Genomic DNA, 18,725 nt, shown 5'->3' with positions numbered 1-18,725 from the left:
AGAGCTCTGCGTTTCTGCTCGTCTTCTTCTTCTTCCTCTGCAATTCGTTGGCTTTTCTGGTTTTTCGCGTTGGTTGAGCTTTTAATGCTGCTTTGTTGGCGTGCCTTCTTTCCCTTCTTTCGTCCCCTTCTTTCCCTCTTATATCCTTCGCGGAGACTTGAATAAAATGGCAGTGAAATTCATTCCTTTTGTCTGATCAAAACAGAAAATTTTAAACCGAGATTTTTGGTTGGCGAAATTTTGATTATTTTTTTTGGGGGAGGACGACTGCGGCGATGATGAATTCGACTCGGACCGAAATCCAGGAGCCGAGCATCGACACCGATAAGCTGAGCTACGAGATATTCTCGATATTGGAGAGCAAGTTCCTGTTTGGCTACGACGATCAGAAGCTCTGGGTTCCCAAACAGGTCTCTCCGTCCACCACGCCGGTCTCCGACTCCAAACCTGACCCCGCCCAGCTGTTGGGCGTTCAGCCCCAATCTGAAAATGGCGTCGCGGCGATCAAAAACCAGAGGGGCAAAATCTGCATTCTCAGCATCGACGGCGGCGGAGGAATGAGAGGGATTCTCTCCGGAAAGGCCTTGGCGTATCTAGAGCAAGCGTTGAAGCAGAAATCGGGGAATCCGGACGCCAGAATCGCCGATTACTTCGACGTCGCCACTGGAGCTGGCGTCGGAGGTATATTCACCGCCATGCTCTTCGCCACCAGAGACCACGCCCGCCCGATTTTCAAGGCCGACGACACGTGGCGCTTCCTCTCCGATCACGGCAAGAGCTTGTTCAACAATAGCCGCTCCTCCACCTCCGCCTCCTCCCCCGGTTTGCTGCGTCGCCTCATTCGAGGTTCTGGTTCGGGCTCAGGTTCAACGGGGTCCGCCACGGCCGGTTTGGAAAAAGTGATGAAAGAGGCGTTCGTCGACGACGACAGGACCTTGACGTTGAAAGACACGCTCAAGCCGGTTCTAATTCCGTGCTATGACCTCTCCAGTACGGCGCCGTTTCTCTTCTCCAGGGCGGACGCCCTCGAGACCGACAGCTACGACTTCCGCATCTGGGAGGTATGCCGCGCCACGTCAGCCGAACCGGGAGTCTTCGAACCGGTCCAAATGCAGTCCGTCAACAACCAGACCAAGTGCTTGGCCGTGGACGGCGGCTTGGCCATGAGCAACCCGACCGCGGCGGCGATCACGCACGTCCTGCACAACAAGCAGGAGTTCCCGTTCGTGCGAGGGGTCGAGGACATAATGGTCCTTTCAATAGGAAGCGGCCAGTTTCTGGAAGAAGCGAGGTACGCGTACGAGCAAGTGAAGAAGTGGCGAGCCAAGGAATGGGCCCGGCCCATGGCCCGAATCGCCGGCGACGGGTCATCCGACCTGGTAGACCAGTCCGTCGCCATGGCGTTTGGTCAGTCCGGGAGCAGCAACTACGTGCGCATTCAGGTACGAAACACGCCACACCTTTGCTAAAGCGCGCATTTAATTCCCAATTTTAATTCTTTTTTTTTTTTTTTTTTTGTCACGGAGTTAAATTTTCGAGGTTTGGCTGTTTTTTTGCCGTTTCTGTTGCAACTGACTACGAGACGACACTGTTAGCCAGGCTGGGTAATGCTAAGAACGACATGTAAAATGTGTAGACACACACGTATAGAGGGCGCTAACTTGCGCCAGGGGCATGGGTCTCGTTTTCATGCAATTAAATGCGGGTGTTTTGTAACGTAAAATCTTTGGCCCCATGGAGTGTTGTGGGAGGCATTGCCGATCCAAAGTGTTGCAATGCTGCAAGTGCGCAGACCAAATGGAGCAAAATTTTGCTTTATCACCGAAAAATGATTTTCGCACACTTATGTTTTGCAAACTTTTGGTAGTGTGTGGAAAACACCTCTTTTTTTTCTACCTTTACCATCTCACGTCACATGATGGGCGATATACGATTAGGGATACGCCCTGTGTGAGCTTGAGAGAGCTCTGGTTTTGTTTTTTCGATTAGATTTAAGGACCGAGAGGGAAGGGATTTTGGTTGGTCCGGAGTAGGTTAGCTGATTAGGACTTTCTGTCTTTGTAGAACAGCTAAGGCCTAAAGCCTAAATTTGACGGGTGTCTCAGTAAATTGGTTCGGTTCTTGGCTTTTAATTTTTTTTTTTGCTTTACTTAGCAACTTTGGTCCCACTGCAATTGCATCCCATTGATTTTCCCTGAGAAAGTTGATGATTTTCCCCTGTTTGCTGTTTTCTTAGCTTTAAATTTTATTACCTTTGAAGCTTGCTTCTTGGGGCAGTGGTCCATTATTTTTTTACTTTCTTTCCCTTTTCTTTTACCTTAATTGTCAGCCTTTATTTTTCCCTGCTGTGGAAAGTTGGACCAATCTTGACCTGGATTGCTGTGTGGATTTCTGAACCTGTATTATTTCAGTAACTAGTAAGTAGGTAGAAATGCTTGGAGAGATGGGGTCACAATTTACTTAAACCTTAATTAACATCCGGTTTTGTAATTAGCTCCAAACCATATTAATCTTAAATTCTTAATGCTACAAAAAGAATGTGGGGTTTCCCTTTAAGTTGGCTGTGGTCACTTCTCTCCATTTTAGAAAATGAAATGGACTCAATTGTAATATTTTTCTTTTTTCTAACTCTTGGATAAAAAAAGGTTATTGTAATTGACCCACAACTTTTTGCCATATTCTGTTTTCCATCATGGTATATTTTTATCTATGAGGGTGGTCCTAAATTGGAATTTGGAGCTGCCAATCCAAATTGTTTTCAACTGTTGGGTACATTTTTTTTATTAGCAATTGAATCTTTCCAAATTTGTGCATTGCTTGGTTTTAAATTTTAATATTAAATTTGAGCAAAGCATCTGTTTTTACAAATTCTTGTTTATTTTGTTTGGAATATCATAATGTAGGCACTTGAATTCTAAATTTCTAAGTGGGTGTGCATGTCTATGTTCTGGACCAATTTAGAAATTAGTTTTTCAAAAATGGTTAATAACCGGATGTTTACTTGTAATATGTTAGGCAAATGGGACAAGCTTAGGACGTTGCGGGCCAAATGTAGATACAGACCCAAGTCCTAACAACGTTAAGAAGCTGGTAGGAGTGGCAGAGGAAATGCTGAAACAGAAGAATGTTGAATCGGTGCTCTTTGGCGGTAAGAGGATCGGCGAGCAGAGCAATTTCGAGAAGCTCGATTGGTTTGCCGGAGAACTGGTGCTCGAGCATCAGAGGAGGAGTTGCAGAATAGCTCCCACTGTTGCCTTCAAGCAAGCTGCTCCCAAAACAAGTTAGAACTCAAGGGTACGTGCTTGTTGTTCTGTTTACCAATTTTCATATTCATGTCGTGCTCAGACCTCACAAATTTGAAGAAAACAAGTAGGAACTTGTCTCGTGATAATGGTGCTCAAGGGTATTCTATTCTCGAACCAAAGATCTAACGGTTAAAAAATACTACTAATTTTACGGTTCAAATAAGTCGGACTCATGTATTGCATTTGAGTTTGACGCATGCTGACTAAACAACTCGTGCACATCCCTATCCTCTGTTTTCTGTCATTTTTGAATCTTTTAAAGTCATGAAATTTAGGTAGATCTGCTATATGATTGGTTGTCAGAATATAATTAGAACAAGTACTTTCTGTAGTTGTGACACTGTTGGAGTGCGAGAAAGTCTTGGCCCCTAATTGCTTGTTTATCATATCATGCTAGGCACTAGGCATGCACAGTATTAACAAATTAAAATGAGAAATGTTGTTGGTGGGATTCATATTATTAATTAAACTAAATGAACAAAAAGATTAGGGGTTCCACTAATAATGTTTACATGCCATCTTATCATTTGTTTGGTATTACCTGTTAGCAAATAGGGTTACAGACAGTGAATAATTAGGTGCCATGACACGTATGCATTGAAAATTCTCAAACTTTTGTTTCTCTGTGGCCTAGACCTGTCATTTTCTTCGTCCTTTACAACAACCAGGTTGTTGTTGTAAATACAAGAAACCAAAACAAAAAACGAAGGTAGAAAAAATGAAAAAGAAAGAAGATGAATGCTTAGAGCCCCATCCGCTGTCGGCGTACCGACACTTGAGTTTTTGTATAGGCATGGGAGGGAAGGGTGCTGTGGTCATTTTGTCAGGAAATCAAATCTTTGTGGTCCTAATTCCTAAGGGCAATGTCCGTAGTCCGGAGAAAAGAAAAAGGGTTGCTTCTTCTCCCTCCATCCGTGCAAATGTTTAGTTTGAATGTTTTGGGTTGCTGTGTTGCAATGGCATTGCCCCACACAATTACACAATGCCTATGAAGAACTCATCCAACTAGCCAATTTAGAACTGCAACATTCAACTTCTTAAAACTGCTTAAATGCCGTGCGCGAAATAAGCAATTCATTCCTTGAACTGATTTTTTATTTCACTGCTGCATCAATGTCTGTAGATTCTGTACACGTAGTGCTTCGCAGTCCATAACTTTTTTAATGCTCGATGAGAACCGTCTCCTAACGTAGACATAGATTGAAATGTTTATTTCGTGTACAAGTCACTGGGGCCATATGCTTTTGGCATTGTTTAATGAATCATTTTTAAGACCCATGTGTTAGGTAGAGCCTAGAGGATTAGGACCGTGCTTTAACGGTCGAAAATTGCTGTGCACAGGATACACGAGAGCATAATAGAAGTTTTGTTAGGATCATAGGATGAAGATAATTTTGTTGAAGGAGTTTTAAACAGTAAATAATTGTATGGAAAATCACATGGGATTAACTACGTGGGGGTATACCTGTGGGGTAAGAAGTGTGAAGGGTTGGTAACCAGAAAGGACTAGCAAATTGTGTCAGTACACCTCCCAACTAACTTTTAAGTTTTAACAGACAAGGGGTAAAACCTTGGAAAAAGCCAAATTGGTCAAATTTCTAAAGTTTTACAGTGGTTCTTTCATCAATCCTCTTCTTTGTTCAAACTATTCTCTTTGTTTCCTTTTACTTTTCCAAGTTTTACTTGTAGTTAGTTTGTACGAGTACGTAGAAGAAAAGAAGTCTCGCTTTGAAAAATTAAGAAATCTTGTAACGGTTTATAAGGTGTTGGTTCGTTCCCTTTACTATCAATTGATTTTAGCATGAAACATTAACGTCCTTCAGTTTGAACATACGATTTGGAAAAATTGAGGTGCAAATCATTGAACTTTATGCAATTCCAATGTATGTTCTTACCTGTAGATGTGAACCCGTCACAGTAAATATTTTGTCCCAAATATTGCAGGAGAATGGAGAGACATCATCAAAAGGAGGAAAAAACAGGAGAAGAGTAATGTGAAAAGGACTAGTGGCTATTTGTAGAAAGGGGTGGGGGTCCGGGAGGAGGGGAGAGATCTGAGTGGGATTTGTTTGCCTGGCAGATTACATGCATTTGTGGTCTCCCACAGTCTCTACCTTTATACAATAGCAAGGGACCAAAGTGAGAGAGCTTCAAAAGCTTTTGAGATATCAAATTTTCAGTTTCAAAAATTGAGTGCTCATCATGGGTGGGAAAATCTGCTTCCATTTTTTTTTATTTCTTCCCATACCCTTTTCCTTTTTGTATTTTTCACATTCCCCCCCAGATGTTTTTACATTTCTTGTCTTTTCATCCTTGTCTCAAGAAACTTGAGGGGTGGTGGGTGGTGGGCTGGCTACCCTATAGGGCCTATACAACTGTGGAAGACCCAGAGTTGAAAATATAGTCAAAGCTATTTGTCTGCCTCGGCTTTTTGTAATTTTCAGGGTGTGGTTTATATTTTTCAAGCAACTGACCGTATCCATCTCTCATGGGTAGGGGGGGTGTGTTCCTAGTTGTTGATGGGTGGGGCTTTCTGGGGTTAGGGGAGAAAAGTAGTATTCTTTTGTTTTTCCTGCATGTTGAAGAAGTGTATTATTTTTGAAGTTGCAGAATCGTTTTAAGAAAGTTTCAACTTTTTTTGTACATTTTTTTAATTTAAAGAAGTGTTTGGTTTGGTTGTTTTGTTCGTGTGGCTGTGGAATTCTTCACTTTTTCTTTCAGTTTTATGGGACGAATACGTTGTCATTGTGATGTTGAGTGCTAATAATATAATGTCTTGTACGACTTTTTTATGTGACGGTTTTTAATTGACACAAGACGTTATGATATAGTGTATCCGCACGATTTAAGTTTTTGGCATTAATGACTTTAAAGAATAGATGGAAAGGATTGTCCAGTTTGAAATTCTTTTGTCATGATATCTGCGCATGACTGACTTGTGTATTCTTCACAGAGAAAGGTCAGCGCGGCTGCAATGAACGCATTCTTTCACTACTTTTAATAGAATGAAAGTGAAGATTTTGTTCAGACCCAAATATTCGTTGTATCATCTCACACTCAACACTTACTGTCCACATACAAGGATCCTCTTTGTGGGAATCCGGAGAATCAATTAATAGTGTCTGTTTATCGTACATCATGTGGTCAGTTTTCATTAAGTACTATTTATATATAATTTTAAATTAAAAAATAAAAATAATTTATAACCGCACGATGTATGATGAAGGAAAACGATTGATTGATCCTTCGGATCCACACAAATAAGATCCGGAGAGAATCCTATTCCATTGTCCACACCAGAATCCACTACCTAAACCTATACATGGGCGATCATTTCAGAGTACGGATGTCAAAATATCTAACTTAATATGGACAGAGTTTGACTACTGAAAAAATCAGCAGCAGCTCCTACTGCTAGCAAATCACAGGTGGACACTGTCCAATCGGGATTAAAAAATCAATTACTTGGACACGTGTCCACCTGTAATTTGCTAGTAGCAGGAGCTGCTGCTGATTTTTCAGCAGCTAAGCTCCGTTCACTTAATATTAACAAAAAAAAAAAAAAAGTCAATAACAATATTTTTAATTGAAAAGTCAAATATGATGTGGCATGACGTGGATTGCAAGTAAAAAATTGACAGCAATTTCAAATTGTTTTTAATTGATTATTAAATGCATTTTGTTAATTATATTATTGTTTTCTTTTACATTTATTATATGTTTAATGTAATAAAATCATAGTCTAATTTGATATATCTTGTGGAGAGTAAAACTTTAAAAGATGTTAAAATACCACATAGACAGTCAAATTTAAATTTTAAAATTTGAAATCTCCTTGAAGATACTTGTAATCCTAAAATATACAAGCTGAGACCAAAACAGAAGAACTAAAAATAGAGTTGTGATTTGACACTAAAAAAAGGATAATTATTTTGAAGCAATAATAATAGGCATAAAAGTAATTATATTGGTGTGAGCGAATTCAGGTTCTCTTCTCCTAAGTTTGGAGACTTTAAAGTACTAAGAAACGATACCATGTTGCAAATTTTCAAAGAGGCTGGCTGAGGGCCCCACTTTCAATAACACCGATATTGTCCCTAACTTGATAGTTGCCACCTGCCCAAATCGTCAGGTGTGGGGTTTTATCACAAAAGATCTCGGTGTTAGTTAAAGTGGGGTAATCATATTTAAACTCATCTTCCTTTCTCCTTAATCAGATGTAGGATACTCAACATGCCCTTGCACGCGAGACCCAATTAGTGGGTCACACGTGGGAGATCCATATTGACAACCATGCAGAGCCAAGTCGGGGCTCACCTAACACATGGGGCCAAAGGGGACCCACCCAATTGCGTGCCAGTACAGGCTCACCCCTTGGTTCTGATACCACATTAATACACCCTGACCCGGAATGTCCACGTATCCATTCAAGTCGTGATGTGCTGGGCGACACCGGGAGGGTGATGAAGCCATAAAGATACTACTAAAATACTACAAATGGACAACAAAGGCAATAAATTAAGGACTTACAAGTGACACATTTCATGGTATCATTTGAAATTTTCCTTAACCACTCATTTTTAAGTATGTTTGTCTAATTTTTGTAGTGCATTCATAAATAATTTAGACTAAGTTATATGTAGATTTCGTTGACTATAGCAGGGATAATCTGTTAGTATTCTCAAGCTATATATATGCTGAGATAACAATGTACGATATGTGTAAAACCATTTCAGAATATACCAAACTCTCATTTCTCTTTCTCTCTCTAAGCTTTCGAGCCTTTCTTGCTTCCATTGATTTCTTCATTTGTGATTTCTTTAGTTATGTTATGATGGTATCACTCGCCGAGGTAAGATCGTAGGATTGTTTTTCGCTGTGCTTCCTAGAAGGATTTCTGGGTGGATTCATCTCACATGTTCAAGATTTCAGTGTTCTTCGAAGTTCAAGGTTGTAAATTTTCTCAGGTTCATTAGTTCTTGTTTTTTGGTTTTTCAGTTTATCAGATATTCGATTAAATGTCTAAGTGAGAAGATTTTTGGGTTTAGCATATATTTTCTTGATGAATTAAAGGCCGATGCCATATGTGAGTAGTAAAGATTGAAAGTGTTAAAGATTGAAAGAATACAAGGCCAATGCCATTCTTTCTGTATTAAATATTGAAGATTTGTTGATTTTCTGCGCTTCAGAGGCCGAAGCCGAAGTTGCAAGGAACATTCAAAAGTTTTCAGTAGTTTTTCTGAGTTTTTCTACATTTCATAAGGTCGAAGCCGAAGTGTAGTGTTATTCAGAAGTTTGTTTGAAGGAATTTTATGGGAATTTCTTGTGCTTGGTTTGTAGAACATTTTCTTGGTATTCAACAATGTCTGAGTCGGTGAAGATTGAAGGATTATTGGGTATGCTTACGGTGAAACTCCAAGATGACAATTTTGTTAAGTGGAGTTATCAATTCCAATCGATGCTAAGGGGATATGATTTGTTTGATTACTTTACAGGGTATCACATTGTCATCCAAGGTTTGTAATCAATACAGAAATTGGTGTTACAAAAGTAGTCACAACAACATATAAGAATTGGGTAAAGAAGGATTTGGCATTGCTCTGTTTAATGATTGCAAACCTGTCTGATGATGCCATGAAATATGTCATTGAGTGTAAGACTTCCTAAGAAGCATGGACATGCTTGCAGGAAAGGTTTGTATTTATTTCTATGGTTCAAATTAATTGAAGACTGAGTTTTATTCTTCACAAAATGGTGTAGAATCTGTTGAGAAGTTTATGTTAAATTTGAAGGCTATAAGGGATTAACTAATTTCTACTGGGGAAAAGGTATCTAATAATGACTATATGATTGCCGTGCTATCAGGACTGCCTGTTGACTTTGAGATGATCAAGACATTGATTCTTGATAGAAAAACAACTATCTTTGAAAGATTTTTGAGCACAATTGCTTGGGGCTGAAACAAGCATTGAATCAAGAATGCATTCACTGAGTACATCTATGTCTGCAATGGTGGTACAAGGTGAAGGATCTAGTTCTCAAAGATTTCAAGGGGGCTATGAACATGGAGAAAGTTCTAATACTCAGAGAAGTTAGCAAGATTATAATGGAAGTTTTCAGGGAGGAATTGGCAATGAAAATAGGTCTTACCAACAAAGAGGAAATTTCTCTGGTAACAATAGAAGGTTTAATAAAGATGGCAACAGAAATGGAAATAGAGATGGCAACAACAGTGGACATTTCTTGGGCAATGGCAAACAGTCTCAAAATGGCAATTCAAATTTTGGAAATTCATACTCTGGGAATAATGGTTTTTTCTCAGGAAATGGGGGTACAAAAGGCAGTCATTGGAATGGTAACACAAGTTACAAGTTTTCAATTTCTTCAGAATGTTAAATCTGTTCAAGAAAGGGCTACACGTCACCTAATTATTACCATAGAACTGATAATAGTGGTTCTTCTCTAAGGTTTATAATGTGTCAAATATGTGGGAGAAGAGGCCATATTGCATTGGAATGCTACCAATAGGAACAATTTCACCTATCAAGGGACTTCACCACCTCCTTCATTGACTGCAATGATTGCATATGATAATATTGAACATCAACAAGCACATGCATCAAATGGTCATGGTTTTTCTGCATCTGATACTTGGATCATAGATACATGAGATACCCATCATATGACAATCAATGTTAATAATCTCAATCAAGCAACTACATACAATGGGAATGACAAGATCATAATTGGAAATGGGGAAGGTTTGATAGTTAAGCATATAGGCTCCTTAATTATTCCTAGATCATCACATCATTCCTTCATAGTACACAATGTTTTGCATGTGCCTATAATCACTGTTAATTTACTATCAGCTAAGAAATTATGTAAGTACAATGCTTGCTGGTTTATTTGTGATGATGTGACCTTTTTTATACAGGATAAGGCCACAACGGTGATTTTATACGAAGGAATGAGTGATGATGATTTTATACCAAGAAAAGAATGATGATGGAGAATTGTTCAAGATACCAGTCAATACATTTTCAAATAGTTTTGCTGCAAAGTTGAGTAATTGTGCTGCTTTTCTGGGAAAGAAGGTTAAGGTTTCAGTTTGCACCAAAGGCTTGGACATCCATTTGAGGAGATATTAATTTTTATGATTAAATCTTCAGATATATCAGTTAGTACAGATTCTAATTCACGTATGTCTATGTGTCAATCTTGTATTCAAGGAAAAATGAGTAGACATCCATTTCTTGTAAAACAAGATAGGGCTAGAAATATGTTTGATAAGATCCACTTTGATGTATGGGGTCCATCTCTAATAAAGTCTAAAGAGGGGTATAGATACTATATGAATTTTGTAGATGAATATTCAAGATTCATGTGGATTTTTCCCATGGTTAATAAATAAGAAGCTTTTGCTATTTTTGTGAAGTTCCATGCCTTTGTATCAACTCAATTTATTGCATCCATAAAGTGTTTTCAGTCTGATGATGGAAGAGAGTTTATGAGTCAAATATTCAGTGATTTCTTGGCAAATAGAGGAATTAAACACATGGTTTCATGTTCATATACCCCTTAGCAAAATGGTCTTGCTGAGAGGAAACATAGACATGTTGTGGAGACCGTCATCACACTCATGGCAAAAGCTAATCTAGCACCAAAGTTTTGGTATCATGCCTGTGCTCATGCAACTTTGTTGATTAACAGAATGCCATGCAAAGTATTAAAAATGAAGTCACCTTATCAATGTCTTTTTTTTTTTTTTTTTTTTTTTGAAAAGTTCCTGAAGTTAATCACTTCAAAAATTTTGGAACTGCTGTGTATCCATTTCTTAGACCTTTTAATGTAAACAAATTACAATTTAGGTCAACTCATAGGGTTTTTCTTGGATATGCTTCTGGACATAAAAGGGTAATAGTTTATAATGAGCAAAATGAGAAGTTGATATTGTCTAGGCATGTTATTCATGATGTGACTGTGTATCCATGTCAAAAGAAACCTGTTTCAGAAGCAAATGTTATGTCACATTCACAGTGTTCTAGACAACCTATAGTTATGGTTCAGTTACCAATTCCAAGTGTCAATGTTGTATCCAAATCACACTCTGGGAATTCTCGATAAGCTTAGGCTGTGATTGTACCAGATGATTAACTGCAATCAAGTTCATATAGTTCTCATTCTTCAGAAATGCAAGATTCTTCGGAAAATGAAATTCCTCATCATCATCACTCTATTCCAGATTCAACAATGTCACCCTTGCTGCATGTCCATCACAATTCCTAGTTAGAGGTAATCCTTCCACTTTCAACTCATGATAACAATACTAGTGCTATTTCAACCTCTGTGATAAATTCAGTTTCAAATCATCCCATGACAACACGATTGAAGGGTGGGGCAATTGAGATGAAGAATTATGCAGCTTTACTAGCTACATTTCCAGAGTTACAGTCATTACAATTAAGTGAAGAACTATTCATTAGGGGTTTCTCTTTTGTTTACTGATATAGCAGAGCCATCAAGCTTTAGAAAAGCTTCTAGCATACCATAGTGGCAGCAAGCTATGCAAGATGAATAAGATTCTTTAAGAGGACAAGAGACATGGAGTTTGGTTCCTATACCTGATGATAGGGCAATTCTGGGAAGTAAATGGGTTTATAAAGTGAAAAAGAATCCAGATGGCATTGTATCAAGGTTTAAGGCAAGGCTAGTTGCACAAGGCTTTTCACAAGAACATGGTGTGGATTATTCAGAAACTTTCAGTCCTGTTGTGAGACATACGATAGTCATAATTATTTTAGTTATTGCTACAATGAATCATTGGGATTTAGAGCAACTAGACATCAAAAATGCTTTTCTTCGTGGGGAATTGCAAGATGATGTTTACATGAAACAACCACAAGGGTTTGTTGATCCTAACTACCCTAATCATGTTTGATTGATAAAGTCATTATATGGTTTAAAAAGGCACCAAGGGCCTGGAACTCCAAGTTCACAAGTTACCTTCTTGCAATGGGGTCTCATGCATCCTTACCTGATACAAGTTTGTTCCTGAAGAAGGATGGTTCAGACATTGTTATATTGTTGTTACATGTGGATGACATAATCCTCACATGCTTAAATAATTTGAAGATTAATCAGGTTGTTTAAGAACTATCTGAAGTCTTTGATTTAAAGGATCTGGGAAAACTCACATTCTTTCTTGGTTTACAAGTACATTACAAAGAGAATGGAGATATCTTTGTGAATCAAGCAAAATACATCAAAGATCTTATTCATAAAATAGGTTTGGAACCTTGTAAGCTTGCAGCAACACCTTGCAAGCATCATACCTCAATGCTTATGACTGAAGGCAATCCCTTACAAGATCCAAGCACTTATAGAAGTATAGTTGGTTCTCTGCAATATTTGACTTTCACACGACCATATATTGCATTTACAGTAAATTCAATGTGTCAATTCATGACTACACCAATTGAGGTACATTTTGGGGTAGTAAAGTGGATGTTAAGTTATCTTCAAGGGACAATTCAGTATGGAATTTGTTACTCAGCAAATGTAGAAATGAATTTGAATGCATTCTCAGATGCAGATTGGGCTGCAGACCTTAACACATGAAGATCAATGACAAGGTACGTTGTTTTTCTTGGAAACAACCCTATATCTTGGCAATCTAAGAAGCAAAGCTCAGTTTCAAGGAGCTCAACAGAAGCTGAGTACAAAGCTCTTGCACATACTACTGTAGACATTAGTTGGGTGAGATATATTTTGAAAGACCTGGATGTATTTCTTCCTAATCCTCCTCTAATTCAATGTGATGATATGTCTGCAATATCACTGAGTGCAAATCCAGTGTTTCATTCTCGGATAAAACACTTGGACACAAATTATTATTTCGTGTGAGAGAGAGTTCAACAAGGAGACTTGGAGGTAGTGTATGTTCCAACAGATGATCAAGCATCTGATATTTTGAGAAAGGGTCCACATAGTCCTTTGTTTGTTAAGCATTATTACAATCTGCAACTAGGAAATCCTAGATGCGATTGAAGGGAGATGTTAACTATAGCATATGACTTGATGACTTGGCAGCTCACTAATGACATGGCAGATTTACAGTTAAAGATTGATGACTTGGTAGCTATGGTTATTACTGTTATAACTATTATGTCAAGGTAGTTAGAATGGTTAGGATAATCTGTTAGTATTCTCAAGCTATATATATATACACACACACACTAAGATAACAATGTAAGAAGTGTGTAAAACCATTTCAGAAAATAACAAACTCTCATTTCTCTTTCTCTCTCTAAGCTTTCGAGCCTTTCTTGCTTCCATTGATTTCTTCATTTGTGATTTCTTTAGTTCTATTATGAGATTCAAAATCACTCGTTGAAATGCACCAAAAAGGATTTAAGTAATTTGTGAGAGATGAAACTTATAAAGCTTATAAATAGTTTTCACAACTTTTTATAAACTTTATATTATACGCAATATTCATCTTTATTGGATAAGTTTTGTTGTGTCACCGAGTACACATGCCACGTATTTTTGGTCCCTATCCTTTGTGTTTAGACCAACTATACGTTTGAGGAGGAACCAGTTGTTTGATCGATCAAAAGGCCAAAAAGCAAATATTGAGAAAAAGTGTACAGTTGATAGCAAAATGTAAGTTGTTTTTCATCCATGCCACTTTATATCATGCCCAAGGATTTCAAAATGTGTTACTCAATTGGAAAAAGAGGATCCTCCTCTCTCCAAATCTCTCAAGACCAAAGAAAGTTGTCCAATAAAGTTCCCAAAAAAAGAAGGTAAACTTTTGAGACCTCATGCAACCATCACTACCTGTTCATAATTATTTACTTGTGGTAATCAATCTTTTGCATGTAACTTCTGCCCCCCTTAAAACTACGTATTTAGTTTCATTCATTACTATAGTCTAGTAGTATTTTTCTTCACTTGTAAGTGAAAGATTATTATGGCTCGACTATTATAAGGTTTAACTCACTCCCCACCCCTTAGCGTAAATAATATCATTTGTTAAAAAAATAAATAAATAAAGAAAAAACCTACCTCTTTAGTATGGGCATCTTATCACTGTGGCCACAATATTTTGCTACTTTATCTCCAAAACTTCCCCCACCTGATGACTACTACATGGCAAGAAAGTACACAGGTTTTATGTTCAAGCAAGCATCCAGTTTAACCAAATTTCAACACAATTAGTACAACAACTTGAAGCCAAAAGGGTTGATTAGACCAATATTACTCCGCATAAGTTGGCTTTGGTGAAAATTAACCAATCATTGACCCACCAAGTCCAATCGGTGCACCCTCGGATGCTCTCCTTGTCTACCTATTTGTGTTAACAAATTTTCTTCTTGCTCATGTCATAACCAGAATCGTCCAATAACTACCATGTAAGATTAAAAACAAAATTGAATTTGACGTTTCGTTTGGTAATCCATATGTGTTAAATAAATGAGCGATTCATTAATTATGAGCGTCGGAATTGTTACCAAACCATTGATTTGCTTGATATTATGAACCACTAAACGATCTCTAATTCGATTGATTTAATTGAAAAAAAATATGAACATTTTCAATTATGATAAATGTACGACGAGAATTTGGTAGTCGTACACAAGAAATTGCACTCGAGGATGCACCTAATCTTGTTCAACCAAATTAAGTTTGACATGAACCAAAGCATATTGTGAGGTTGGCAGTAGCTCTCCTTTTGCATTTTAAGTAATATTCAATGTCTAATCCCTAGCCATTACCCAATGCTTAACAACCTTTCCGGCCTACTTATGAAAAGAAAAGTGAATCCTCTCTTTTGACCTCTTCCCTTTTGCATAACCTTTCTTGCGACAAAGCAATGATCAATCATCAAAACCTAATAAATCTCCATGGTAATTTGGCTTTGTAGCTCCTTTCACGTGGAGCTTGATAAACAATACGTAAACCACTTAGTTAAAAGTCATACAACTTTTCGTGTGAGCATCTCATGTTAGCGTGATTCTTTTAGAAATTACATTTTAAGTAAGATCATAATTAGACCTAGTAATTTCTTACATGACTCGTTAACTTGACACGAAGCAATATGACAATAACGAATTTCGGGTCTACCTGTTAATGAGTCGGGTCGTAATTAGGTCATCTGTTAAGAACCCGATAAGATATCGTTTGCCAGATCTAGACATTAGCCATGACAATTTCTTGCACAATCCGTTAACTTGACACAAAACAACATGACCCGTTAATGAACTAGATCGTTATTGAGTCACCTGTTAAGAACTCATTAAGATAACGGATTTGACACGACACGAACCTGTTAAAATAACAAATATGATATGAAAACAATACGAACACGATTGGTTTGTCAGACCTAATCATACTATAAAAGAGGACCCTAACCACTATCATTGAAGTAGATTCCCGTGTATTATTTGGTAATGATGTAGGAGCATGGAGCGTGTATTATTTTGGTTACGATGGAGTTGGGAAAATGGCCAAGTCGTTGTAAGAAAGTCATTTCTTAATTTGGTGCTAAGTCCTTGTTCAAAACAAAGTAAAGGGTGCAGAATATGTTTCCTTTTTGTCACCTTCTTCTCATATTTTTAGCTTCGTATTGTTTTGCTTTTGTATATGGGTTTGGTTGGTAAACCATCTGTTAATTAATATTGCATGGTGCTATTTCTCTTTTTGCCAACTGGTGTTTATTAAACGTTCGATCGTCTCCATCCTAATTCCTACATGACATGACAGACCTCTCTCCCTATCTTAGCTAGACAAATCATTTTATAATTCAACATGACATGATGACGTGGTGTAGGATTATAGGAGAGATTTTACAATGTATTCGGAACATCTGCACACCTAAATCCTGATTATGCATCCTAAACCTACATCACTTTAGACTTTAGTGAGCATCAACAAATCAATTAATTTTTTTTTGGTGAACACAATATCGTGGGAGATTTACCTACACGCATATCATATATAATATATAAAATATACTATTATATATATGTGTGTGTGTGTGTGTGTGTGTGTGTGTGTATGTATATAACTGTTCCTCCTAATTAATTAGGTATAGTAGTTGCTAAGTGATTGTTACTAAAGTCATCGAGTATTCTAGGTTTATGTGGTCGATCGAGTTGGTTGCATGCGTCTACGCTTCATGAAGGAAAATTAGGTACTCATGCATGCAACGATCAATAATTGTCAGGATCGATCAATCAAGAAGGAAGCTAATAGGTCCTAATTAATTTGTTTATGTAATCATGTACCACCTAGCTCATACTGGTGCATGTCAGGTCGCTAACAGTAATTATCTGTCAAAACATGAGAAGTTTTTCATTGGAAGGGGAACACGAATGGTACATTACATGTTGTTATATAAATGGTGAAAAGTTTGATTTTTTAACTTCTTAATTTTTCATCACACATATCCCAACATTGAAAAATTTCTTGTTAAACGTAATGTTAGATTAATGATGAAAAGAAGCGTATAATAGACTTGACCTCATGTATTATTGGAGATAAGATAATTAATTAAGTAAATCATGATGATAAACAGTAGACACCACAATTATATCTAAGGATATACAAGCATGCATGCATGCATTCACATATATAAAGCATTTTTCTCATTTCAATTGAAACCAAAAACTGAAAAGAGTATTTCCCCTTCAACCTCCTTCACGTAATATTTAATATGACATTGCCAATTTATACCTGCACTTGAGATCCTGTCATTTAAGTAATATTGTTTACCCTGCACTCGAAATCCCGTCTTCGAATCACACTTTAAGAACAGGGAGCAACAGTCACTCCATAAAACCCTAGACCCTAAATTCTAACCTCCGCCCACAGTAACTTGAAAGGGATATTACCACATGTAGCAGAAAGTGACTCCACCATAAAGAGAGCTAAAGCACCTCAATCTCTTTACCAAAATGAGATATTTGACACCACCTCAAGTATATCTGTCGGTGGTAACTACCATGGGGTGGCCTAAGAGTTGTGGACGAATTTTAGGCTCATATTCCACACGGCACGTTCTGGGTTTGATTCTTAACGCTGATGAATCACACGATGGTGGTTAGGAGGAGGTTGAAATGTCTCTTGAGTCTTCCCGGCCACCAAAAATGTGAACTGCTTTGACAAAGCCACCAACTGGTTTTTTTTTTTTTTTTTCAAAAAAAAAAAAAAAAAAAAAGTATCTGTCGGTGGTCATCTCTAAAAAATCCACATTAATATTTTTTGTAATTTGAAATATGTTGCCTAATGTCATTGTTTTAGTCACTTCACCTGTCTGTCATGTACAATAATTTTTTCTTTTTTTTTTTGGACAAATGTCATATACAATGTTTAGTCGCCTGTTTTATGCATGACAAACTAATGTTAGTTCGTTTTCTTCAACGATATTTGGATAACCAAACATTATAAAGGAATCTTCTTTCAGGTTAGCTTTTGCATATCTCCTCTCGAAAAGTTTTATCATGCTCTATTGTATGACATGTAAAGTCGAACAGAGAGTCAAGATTTTTCTTTTCTTTATTTGGTCAAAAGAGTCTTAAAAAATATAACAGGCTAAATATTCGGTAAATCAGTTGTTCGGCGGATATAGCATAAACGGGACTAAAAAAAAGGACACGAATCCCTGTTTGATGTCACCAACTATCATGCTTAATGGGGAGAAGTCCTAAGGAAGCATAGTTTTATAGGTGAAATTAGGTGGTAATTATTCTCTCTGGCCGTTAAATGAAATTGATAACCTAGAATAATCAATTGGGCTTTTCGTGTTAACATATAATATTACATGTGTTGGGCATGTTTGAGATTTGACACGTAACTTGGGGTTCTTTCGATTATATGAAGATGGATAAATTTCTCTCTTATCACGTGACCAGAAAATAAAGAGGGAAATACCCTAATCACCCAAGATTTTTCCATTGCATGGGGTAGAAAAGGTGACTTCCTTTTAGAGGGACTTTGTTCCATTCAAATAAGAGATACAAGAGTGACGGTGAACTCATGTCATAAGGTCCTCAGATCCCTTTCTCTCCATCTTAGTTTGGACTTCACATCTTAGGTCTTCTATGACTTGGGCTTCAAATGATTTCTCTTCGGCCCAAGTCCGTTTTTATTTTGGGTCATAGTCCTTGAAAATTATGGTCCAAAAAGTTTATATAGTGTTGGTTTATGCATTCCTTACTAATTTTTCATTGATATATAGTTATATCTTCTGATCAATGCAAAGGGGAAAATTCGAGCTTTGGATTCAATTCAGTGTGCTTCATTTAGTTTCAAAATTGGAGTTAAAACACATCATTCTCGAACTTTATTCCGTACCTCGATCGGAAAAACGACAAATTGTTTTCACATATTTAAAATAAATAACTCTGATAA

The 18,725-nt window shown here is 37.4% G+C and overlaps 1 protein-coding gene across 1 annotated transcript; it reads left to right on the top strand.

The window, feature by feature from the left end:
• Window positions 1–6,144, top strand: LOC137720884 (patatin-like protein 6). The gene is made up of 3 exons (XM_068460004.1): window positions 1–1,442; window positions 3,016–3,294; window positions 5,250–6,144. The coding sequence occupies exons 1-2, from the start codon at window positions 276–278 to the stop codon at window positions 3,283–3,285; spliced, it is 1,437 nt and encodes a 478-aa protein (XP_068316105.1). The 5' UTR covers window positions 1–275; the 3' UTR covers window positions 3,286–3,294; window positions 5,250–6,144.
• The last annotated feature ends 12,581 nt before the right edge of the window (window positions 6,145–18,725 follow it).

This window comes from Pyrus communis, chromosome 16 (assembly GCF_963583255.1).
Source record: "Pyrus communis chromosome 16, drPyrComm1.1, whole genome shotgun sequence".
Lineage (NCBI taxonomy): Eukaryota > Viridiplantae > Streptophyta > Magnoliopsida > Rosales > Rosaceae > Pyrus > Pyrus communis.
Note: the sequence above shows the minus strand (reverse complement) of the source record. Positions and strands in the feature narration are given on the sequence as shown.

Bases quoted from the DNA above. Each gene is read 5' to 3' on its own strand.
- LOC137720884 (XM_068460004.1), top strand. From the start codon at position 276: ATGATGAATTCGACTCGGACCGAAATCCAGGAGCCGAGCATCGACACC. The intron at 1,443-3,015 runs GTACGAAACACG...GTAATATGTTAG, and splicing joins GCAACTACGTGCGCATTCAG to GCAAATGGGACAAGCTTAGG.